At 30.0% G+C, this 10,560-nt stretch overlaps 2 protein-coding genes across 2 annotated transcripts in view; both read right to left on the reverse strand.

The window, feature by feature from the left end:
- Positions 1–3,559, reverse strand: part of LOC108684985 (lysosomal Pro-X carboxypeptidase) — a 6,133-nt gene extending 2,574 nt beyond the window's left edge. The window contains exons 1-3 of the mRNA XM_018189566.1: positions 3,286–3,559; positions 2,536–2,676; positions 423–703 (exon numbers count right to left, since the gene is read on the reverse strand). Coding sequence (XP_018045055.1) covers positions 423–703; positions 2,536–2,676; positions 3,286–3,444 — 581 coding nt within the window. The 5' untranslated portion in view covers positions 3,445–3,559. The remainder of the gene's footprint in view (positions 1–422; positions 704–2,535; positions 2,677–3,285) is intronic.
- Positions 3,560–6,546: 2,987 nt separating this feature from the next.
- The window catches only part of LOC108684964 (centrosomal protein of 152 kDa-like), a 6,892-nt gene continuing 2,878 nt past the window's right edge, over positions 6,547–10,560 (reverse strand). Inside the window, exons 5-11 of the mRNA XM_018189536.1 lie at positions 9,992–10,231; positions 9,727–9,899; positions 9,142–9,624; positions 8,714–9,036; positions 8,501–8,604; positions 7,050–8,366; positions 6,547–6,978 (exon numbers count right to left, since the gene is read on the reverse strand). Of these exons, the coding sequence (XP_018045025.1) occupies positions 6,775–6,978; positions 7,050–8,366; positions 8,501–8,604; positions 8,714–9,036; positions 9,142–9,624; positions 9,727–9,899; positions 9,992–10,231 (2,844 nt within the window). The 3' untranslated portion in view covers positions 6,547–6,774. The remainder of the gene's footprint in view (positions 6,979–7,049; positions 8,367–8,500; positions 8,605–8,713; positions 9,037–9,141; positions 9,625–9,726; positions 9,900–9,991; positions 10,232–10,560) is intronic.

Below are 10,560 nucleotides of genomic sequence, written 5' to 3' on the forward strand. Positions count from 1 at the left end.
TTATTTACAATTGATTATAGCTAAACAAATTACAACGTTTATATCTTATTGATCAATTATCGCTGCATTTAACATTAAATATAGAATATATATATATAGGTACACTCTTCACGATAAAAAATTTATGTACAAATCTAGATGCTGGGATCATTTTCTCGATAATGTTGATAGCTTTAACATGGGACTTTTTTCGTAGGTCTAGTCGAGAGGAAATAATTCTGTAACATTTTACCGTATTTGTCACCCTTTCCAAGATAATGGCTTTTTTGGCTAGACTTTACATAACTTTTTTTTTACCGGAGTATATATTTAGATATATTTAATATAATAGGCATACATTTAGATATATTTTCTCTACACTTCTATGCTTGTATGTTTACAGCTATATGAACAAGATATCATTGTCCAATGATAAAACATACCCTTGAACAACGTGGGGATACTTCATGCGCATCCAAGCGCTAAGCATACCACCGTAAGAACCACCGAAAACTATGACCGGACTACGCTCATATCCTGGTTTCGACTTCAGATGTGCGATAAGTTCTACATAATCAGCTAGAGCTTGTTGGGACGTCAGATAGCCGCGATGCTGCAAATTTGCAAAGGACTGGTTCCCATAAGGTAACGATTCGCCATAGTAACGGTGCTCAGCGAATATTACTAATGCGTCGAATTTCGGTGCAATTTCCCATAGAAAGCCCTACGGAGTATATGAAGCTCGTTTTTAAAGAATTGAAATGGGATAACATATATATTTCAACCAAAAGATTGAAGGTCTGGTAATGTTTTAGCAAGATTTATCAGCAATTTAGTAATATGACAGTTTTTTATATTTCAAATTGTGACAAATTACCGTTCGATATTCGTATTGGGTGCAATATAAAATAATTGTTTTTGTCTAACACTTGTCTAAAAATAATCTGATAAAATAACTTAATAACCTTGAATTAAATCTACTTTAATGTTCATTACAATCATCAAATACATTTTAGCAATAAACATTCATTTTGGCGTAATTATTTAAATTCGAAAGATATTTTATAAAGATGAAACATAATCAACTTACAGTCTACCAAAAAAATGTGACAATCTTCTCATCGCTCTAATTTAATATTGACTTCGTAGTTTTGAGAGCTATTTATTAAATAAAAAATTATCTCGATTTAATTACGATTTAATCAGTGAAATTTGAATCAATGTATAAATGAAAAATGTATAAATGATTAAATAGAGAAACAAATCTTATTTATTAAATACTGTATTATTTATTAGATATTATATAGTTTTCTACAATCTATTCTACATTTTATCAAGTATTTTGTTAGTTATATTTTAATAGTTTTTTAACGATACTAACTATTTCTTACTTTATTTATTATTATTTCATTAATAATAATTACAAATGGACTCTCAAATATTAAATAACATATAAATAAATAAAAGTAACATACAAATAAATAAATAAAATTTGAACGTTTCAAATAAAGAAGAAATCATTCCAATTACAGAATATTAAATTATTTCATAATAATTCGCGTCCTTTATCTGAGCTGATTCTCATTAGCCTACTTTTATTTATTTTGGAGTCTTCTTCAGTAATGTAAATACAAAAGTGTTAATAGTTCATTTCGATAATGGTCAATTATGTATAAATTGACAAAGATGAAGCGTTACTAATCTGACAAATTTAAAAAAATATCATTAAAACTTGCTATTAAGGAACGAAGAGCGTGTTACATATTAAAAAGCAAAATTAAATACAGATGTTGTAGTATCAAGAATTTAGACATATAGATGATACATGTTAAGATCACGTCCGTACATAACAACACATGTCGTTCAAATTTCATTATTATTTATTCATAATTTGAGCGACAATTATTATATTCATCATAATGATACGGACATGATATGTACAATCTGTATATATGAATTTTTGATACTAACAACGCATCTGTATTTAATTTTGCTTTTTAATATGTAATAAAGCTTCATGACACTCTTCTCATTTCTTAACGGTGGTCATTTATTTTTTCTTTACTCATTGAATTTTCTATTCTAATGATATTTTTTTAATTTTTCAGATTAGTAACGCTTCATAGGTGACTTCGATTTGTAAGACTTGATCATTATGAATATGAGCTCTCAATATTTTTGTATTGTTAAGAACTCCAAAGAGAGTTGAAATAAAGAAGACATCATTCCAATTATAGAGTATTGAATTATTTCATAATAATTTGCGCCCTTTATTTACTCTCATTAGTCTACTTTTATTTATATTACTTATATTTATTTCATTAATAATCCTATAACAATTATAATAATTATAGTATTTATGTATTAGAATATAATTGAGAAGCTTTATCACTAGCTCTGTACTTGTTAGAAAGATATTGTATTGGGAACGCACAATAAAATATTCACAACAAATGTAAATGCTTATTAAGTATAATCTGTAGCTAATTAAATGGACTGGATAACGCAATATTGCGTTCTATCAATTATTGCGATTAAACAGCTGATCGCTCTTACCGTATTCTGCGCAAAAACTTCGATGTTGCCTTCGTTTCCGGTATAGAAAAATATAGGGGCATTTTGCTGTTTTCGCCAAGTGTCATTTATGAGATATCTCAATTTGAAGGTGTCTTGTATAGTGAAGCTGAAGTGATCCACCTTGAGAATCATATCATAAAATTATCAATAAGTAATATCAATAAGTAATTATTAGATAACGAATTTATTTTCGTTAATAATATTAATTTTTTTATAATTATCAGTTTTGCATTTAACAGAAATTATTAACAACCATCTCGTAATTATTAATTACTGTTACCGCATTTGCGCGACTTATTCAGACCAAGTGTACCATGATAATTATACATGATGTGATAACTATTTCGTACATGTTAATTGTATACATATATAATATAATATATTATATCAATGATATAAAGTGTATCTTATATTTGTTCTTATTTAAAATATTATTAAGTAATATGAATAAAAAGTTTAACATGAATCACCGATGATACACATGGAACATGTTTTAATACACAATTATTTGCAACAGAAAAGAATATATAACTATCTCGCAATTAATAGTTAATGTTAAATTGATTAGTTAATTATTAATAATTAATGCATGGTTAATTATTAGTTTTTTTAAGAAAAATTAGTTTTTTTTGATAGAAATTAACAATAGATGTATCATAATATGTTGATATGTTCAACATATATGTATCAATTAATATATGCAACATATTAATATATGCGACAACTTACGCGCACATCGAATGTCTTAATTTCGTATTTATATCTGGCGCTTCGCAGCGACAGCGACGCATCATGATTGAGGATCCAATTCGCGGTGAATTCGCTTCGAAGTTGAATCGTTGACCAACATAACGCGATCAAGGCACAGAACAGTAACAACGTTCGCATGATGCAACCACGAGGAAGCCAGCGTTCTCAACAAACACTCGTCTTTTTTCTCAGAGTCGCTGTAGCAGACACACTCGGCAGAACGTTCCTTCCTGCCAGAACGCACCCGGCACCATCCCATTTCAATGACGCTGCGCAACTCGATATATATATATCGGGTGTCACGGAACGAATGAATCAACTCTTTAATACAGTATCTGTTTTATCGCGCATTGCGCCGTCAAGATGTAGATACATACATATATATGTATCTATACTTCGTAAAATGTGTAACATTAACAGAAAAGATTATATGTGTATATATATTTTTACATTTTAATGTTACATTATATACAAATATATACATACAGGGTGTTCCAGTTATAAAAAATCCATTTAAATATCTCAGAAACACTGTGTTAAATCGAAAAATGTTTCAGACAAAAGTTTTGTGACTTCGAGGGGGACTCATTTTTTATTAGATATTCTTGTGGCTTATCTCGAGAATATCTGGATAATATTTGTCAAGATCAATGTCATTGAAGGTGGTGGTATATACCTCTTGTTTTTATTTCTACATAGAAATAAATTTTTAGAGCAAAAATGAAAATAAAAAGAACAACCTCCAATGACCTTGAAAAATATTATTCAGGTCATTATCCTGAACAACATTTAAAAGGTTTTAGCCGTCGGTCGGACACTTTGATTTTGGACATAATGGCTAATGGCGGTATCGTAACTTTCAAGTCTTATAACTCGCAAAGTATTTAATGAAAAAATATTTTATTATTAGAGTTTTAAAAAATTCTCGAGCTATAAGATCTAATGAAAAATAGAAGTTCCATAAAAAAATTCAAAGTGACCTTATCTTGGCAACGCCACCCAAGGTCAAACCAATGATACCATCTTATGTCCCCCTCGAAGTCACAAAACTTTTTTGTCTGAAACATTTTTCGATTTAACGCAGTGTTTCCGAGAGATTTCAGTGGATCCTTTAAAATGACACATCCTGTATATTATATATATATATATAATCTTTTAAATTTTAACAGTTTACAAATTTGCACACTTAAAACAAGAATTGTTGGAATAACATAATGCAACAACAATACATTTCGACAGCGACATAAATTCTTTATTACAAAAAATAAATTAATTCACTCTACATATACAAAAATACATTAATTAACTAATTAATTTTAATAATACTTTTCTATATCCAGTGACGACACTGGTGAACTAATGTTTATCTATTTAAACGTATGACATCGATGTCAGAATAATTTTACAAAGATCTTCACGTAAAAAAAAAGATATACATAGAGGTTTATTTGATTTATATTATATTCCGCGATTCTTACAAGCCGATACGTAATTGGCCATTCTCTGAGATTGCACACAATTGCGTAATAAAATTATGTAAATTAATTGAAAGATAAAGAGAAAGAAAGAAAGAAATAGGAGGAGAATCGATTAAATTATTTCAATTGAATATTCAATTAGATGTTTCGCCAAATTTTCAATAAAAAATACGACGAATGCTTCAGATCTAATTATTTTTTAAATGTACTTTTTAAGTTAATTAAGAATAAAGATAAAATAGATCTTTGATACTCAGTCCTGCTGTCTAACGTACTAGTTCTAGAAAATGTTTAATATAATCAGAATTTCGTCTAGACAAGACATGTCACATATATAAAGCAAAGGACTCCGCATAATCTTAAATTGAATTTCAGTCGAATTGGCTGAAAATTTGATATGTTGTAAATCTTGTCGACCTAATAAAAAGTCTGCATAGGCATGAATTCATATAATGAACTGTTTCACTTCTACGAGGCGTCATTTTTCAAAATAATACTACAATATCTTATTTTCAATGAGTACGATGCATTTGTACGTCATATTTACAATTTCTGTATATATTTTTATGTAAAAAAGAGAGAATAATTGACTTGATTGCTTCTTAAAAAAAAGCTATTATATAAAGATATCGAAGTCGATACCTTAATTTTTAAAATTTAAGCACATCGATTTGTGAGAGATGAGAGGACTCACAATAATTAAGCAACCCAATTTGTGAGCAGTGAGGAGACTTAAAATAAACAAGCACTTCAATTTGTGAGAGACGAGGAGACTTACAATAATCAAACACTCTTATTTGTGAGAAGTCAATATTATTTTTATAACTTTTTACTTAAAAATATAATAGAAAATGCAAATAATGACATAGGAATGCATCATACTCATTGAAAATAAAACATTGTAGTATTAGCTCATTTTGAAACATGACGCCTCGTAGAGGCGAATATAAAACAGTTCATTGTAGGAAGTCGTATCTATGGAGACTTTTTATCAAGACAATAAGATCTTCATCAAATTTTTCAGCCAATTCAATCGAAATTCAATTTCCATAAGGTTTGTGCGGGTTTCTTTCTAAGAATCATACTTTGTACGATACCTATGTTTTATTCCAATATTGTTTGTGCGCTTCCTTACGCACAAAATATAGATAATTGCCTAATGCTCAAGAATAAACGTTAATCGAGTAGAGATATAATTTTCGCGGAAGAAAAAAGAGAATGAGAAAAGAGAGTCAAAGATTAAATGTTTTTCTTAAAGTCTATATTTTGATTTTCTCTCTTTATTACGCTTACTTTCGTAAGAAGAAAAAGAGAGAAAGAATGAGAGATCCAGTCTTGCTTATTATGTCATAATAATGCTCAGCGGAAACACATGACTAAAGCTTTCTCTTTTGTTCGCGAGCTTGTGTACCGTTTCGCCTTAAGTTATAGACAATTTATAAAATTGTGATGTACAATAGAACATCTCTATTCTGTTTTCCTTTATTGTCGATCTCTTTTGTTTTAAAAACAGTCGTTCCTTTGTGCCATTTTTCCTCCACATATTTGTTGTAATCGCATGATATGGAATGAGAAAGAGGGAACGAGGCATTTCAATCCCGACGATTATTACAGAATAGAGATTCTACTATACAATATTAATTATATTATAAAAACGATTTTTTTCCTACTGACTAATAATATGCATAGCATTACATTATGATTTACCAGACACTTGTACTTCAGATGTATATAGCTTTACAGCTATATTTAACGTCCGCCGTTTCATCGAGATTGGCAAGCAAAACGCGATATAATAATTTTACCGGTATCATATGATTTACTTACGCGTACATTGGTCCCTAACATTAAAAACTCCACTAATATATTGTTGTACAATAATGTGCTTTAAATTAAAGACAAAGAAGGTATCTAGCCTCTGTAACTACCGCTTTATCTTAGCCGAAGGAAAGCTATATTGCATATATTTAAAGAATACTTAGTACGTACTTCAACATTTATCTTTGTACTTCAGTGTAAGTTGCATTTGTTCCATTTTTTCTACATGTTGCTGCTCAAGCTTCTTGGCTTTCGTAGTATATTGCTCGTCGTGCGCTAGACAGCTTTGTTGTGCTTCTTCGATGGCCTTTTTGTATCCTTCCTCGATACGTTTACATTCACGCAATAGAAATTCCCGATTATTCTCTGCATGGCTCTAAAATTCAAACACGTTATATGTCTTTTGGAAACAAAAAAATTGATAGATGTTGATTTTTATATACGCACCTTGTAATTATTCGCAGTCTGTTTCGCTTTTCGATATTTGTTCTTCAAATGCTTTTGTTTCTCCATCAATGTCTTGAGTTCAACGTTTAATTTTTCCTCGATGAATTTCAACTTTTGTATCTCCTCATCTTTCTCCTTTTCCTTAGCTTTACTCTCTTTTAGTTCAGCCATCCATTTTGTCATTATTTCGGCCATGTAATTTCTATCCTCCTCAACTTGGTTCTCTTTCTTTTTTAAAGCCATGGTCAATTTCTCGATACATAGTCTTCGCGCTTGGAACTCTTGGCTGTAGGTCTCTACTTTGCTTCCTATAATTTGACTGATTTGATCGACTTTCATTTTCTCTTCTTTTATCTCCTTTCGTAGAGTTTCTATCTCTTGATCTTTCTCGCTGCACTGTTTTTGCAACTCTAATATAGTAGTTTTGTACTTTCCTTGCAATTCTTCTAGCTCTTTTCTATTCTGTTCTCCAATTCCTCTGAGTTCTTTTGCTACTCTCTGTTCCATTTCTTCTCGTACCTCTTTCGCCATAATCTCCTTCATCTTCTGAAAGTCAGTACTATCGCCCGTACTGCGGGGAGACAGATTCAATTCCGCAGATACTTTATTCTGACTTTTGACAAATTGTTCAAATTGTTTGGCTTGATTTCGCAATTTCACTACTAGCTGATCTCTCTCGTCTTTTATCTTCTTGAAATCTTTTAATAGTCTGCTCAGTTTTTCGTCTTTACTTCGTAGATCATGTTCGAGTTGTTGTATCCTCTGTTCCAATGCCGCTAATTCGTTCATTCGTCCTTCTTTCGAATTACTTAACCTGGATTGTGCGACTGAATCTTTGTAATGAGAAGGTTCTTTCTCTAACTCACTCTTCGAGTTTAATGTACTTTCGCCATTTTTCCGCAACCTTCCTTCGAAATTATTAATTTTTCTTCTCTCATTAAAGAGTTCAGTTTCTAGTTCAGAGATTTTCTCTTTACAACTATTTCTTTCACTGAGCAGATTGTCACATTGATTTTTCAGTGTATCGTTCTCCGCTTGAAACCGAGAAATTTTCAACTTTACATCATCTGAATCTTCCAATTTCGCAGTGCGTTTCAAATTTAATAATTCCAAATCTAGTTTGGAAATTTTTGCGAGAAGATCCTTTCTTTCACTAGCAATCTTCTCGTATTTCTTCTTCCATGATTCCTGCGTGATCTCCATTTGCGCTATTTTTAATTTGGCGTCATCTAATTCGGTTTGATAATCGGATAACTTTTTCTGTTCTTGCACAGCAATTTGAAGTTTCTCTTCCAAGCGTTTGCAATCTTCCTCTAACTATAATAGAATGATATTATTCAGAGCATAAAGAATAGATTTTTAAATATATAAAATATAATTGAATCTCAAATATAACAACTTTTTATATAATTTCAAAGTTTTAAAGTTTGTAAGCTTGACTTATTTTATACCTGGTTAATTTTTTCTAGATGTTCAGAACAATGATCTGGCAAAAGAAAACTTATTTCTTGATTTGGATGGGCATTTCGTAATTCATGTAATGCTTCTTCTTTTGCTTGAAATAGAATAGTAAATTTTTAAAAAATTTGAGACATTCATCATACTTTCCGTGCAAAAGATTTCAAATTTCTTGCTTTATATGATTACTTTATATGAATACTTACCTCTTTCTATTTCTGAATGTATTTTTTTTACATGGTCTTCCTTTTTTCTTCTTTCGTATGCTAGATCTTTTTCTAATTCGATTATTTTACTTTTGAAGTCCTCGCATTCCTTAGTTAACTTATTACACAATTTAATCTGCGTTTGTAATTCGTTCTCCAATTTCTCCATATTTTTCTGATGTGATTCAATTGCAGCGTATTTATTTTTCAGCATTTTAATTTCGTTTTTATGCTCGTTTATTAAATGTTCTTTCGTCCCGCAAATATTTATGTATAATTCTTTTACACGATCTAATTCTTTTTGTGTTTGCTCTAATTGTACACTAAATATAGAAATTCCATTTGTATATATTTGCATTTATTAATAATATTTATTAATATTTTTATGAAATTATATAAAGACAAATCTAATTAAAAACGATACTTACGTCAATTGTACTATTTCTATTTGTGCTTCTTGTTTTACTCTTTCTACGGCTTTAGCATGTATCTCCAAATATTCTTTGTTGTATTCATCGATGGCTTCTTTTTCTTGTTGCTCCATGGTCTCCTGATGCATTTTCTTGAGTTTGTCCTGATTAACAGCTAAAGCCTCCTCTAATTTCTGTTCCAAATTAATCTTTTCGTTGCGTAGTAACTCACACTGTTTCTTCACATCATTTAAATGATGTGAAAGTTTTTGTATTTTAGCATTTGCTTTCATGGCTTCGTCCGTTAATAGAGACTTTAATTCTTCTTCTAATTCATTAATTCGCTTGCGCGCATTCATTAATTCGCTTGCCTTCTGTGCTATTTCCTGGTGATATGTGTCAGCTAATATCAAAGCTTCATTTAATTCCTTCTCTTTCTGTGACAAAGTATTTTCTAAACGATTTATCTCTTTTCTTTTTACAGCTTGACCAGCTATACACCTAAACAAAAATAGCATCGCATAAAAAATAAACAGCAAGATTAATACAATATTTAATAAAAAATAAACGTTTAAATGATAAATATATTTAAATGGTACTTACATACGTAGTTCACCTTTTAATTTGTTTGTAATGTCATCAACGGGTTTCGATTTTGATTTATTATAAAGTTCACCTAATTTCATTTGTCTAATCGAGTCAGATTCTCCATCTTCCAGAGTAGCCAATAACGAATCGTATTGCGCAACGTCGTTTTTAATTAGATCCAATTTGTTCTACAAATAATTAATAAATAAGAAACTTACTCACTAAATCAGTTTCTTATAATTAATATTCTATTTTTAAAAAGTTGTAAAAAATAAATTACCTGCAAGTCTTGTACGTTTTTATGCAGATCTTCTTTTTCCTGAGTTAACATTTTTACTTGCGCTTGCAGCTGCATCACCTGCTGAACGTTATTAGTAGTCATGAGATTACGACATTGAGTTTGACTGTCTTGTAATGCTTGCGCCAATCGATTCATGGTGTCACCCTTCTCCACCATGAGAGCCTCGTGTGCTCTTCGTGCATCATCCAATTTATGCTCAAGAGCAACACATGACGTTTCCTATTAAAGATAAACAATATAAATTAAATAAAATTAATTAAATTTGTAAAGAATATAAAATTATGCAAAGTAATTTTCATAAAAAAAGAAAAACGGCATAGCTTATTTTAATTAAGATTAAAATAGAGATATATATTAATGCCCAATGAAATTAATTTTAATTTTGATTCAATTTATACTTCTTCTTTGAATTCTTAAAACTAGAAAAGATAGAGTAAGTTAAACCAAGATTGAAGTTATGTACATTGACGGAAACAGGCATAAATGTATCAAACATGCATCTGTGCGCGTAAAAAATTACGTTGAGGTATAAGCTATAAAGAAACATG

The sequence above is a fragment of the Atta colombica genome, unplaced genomic scaffold (genome assembly GCF_001594045.1).
Source record: "Atta colombica isolate Treedump-2 unplaced genomic scaffold, Acol1.0 scaffold141, whole genome shotgun sequence".
NCBI classification, from domain to species: Eukaryota; Metazoa; Arthropoda; class Insecta; order Hymenoptera; family Formicidae; genus Atta; species Atta colombica.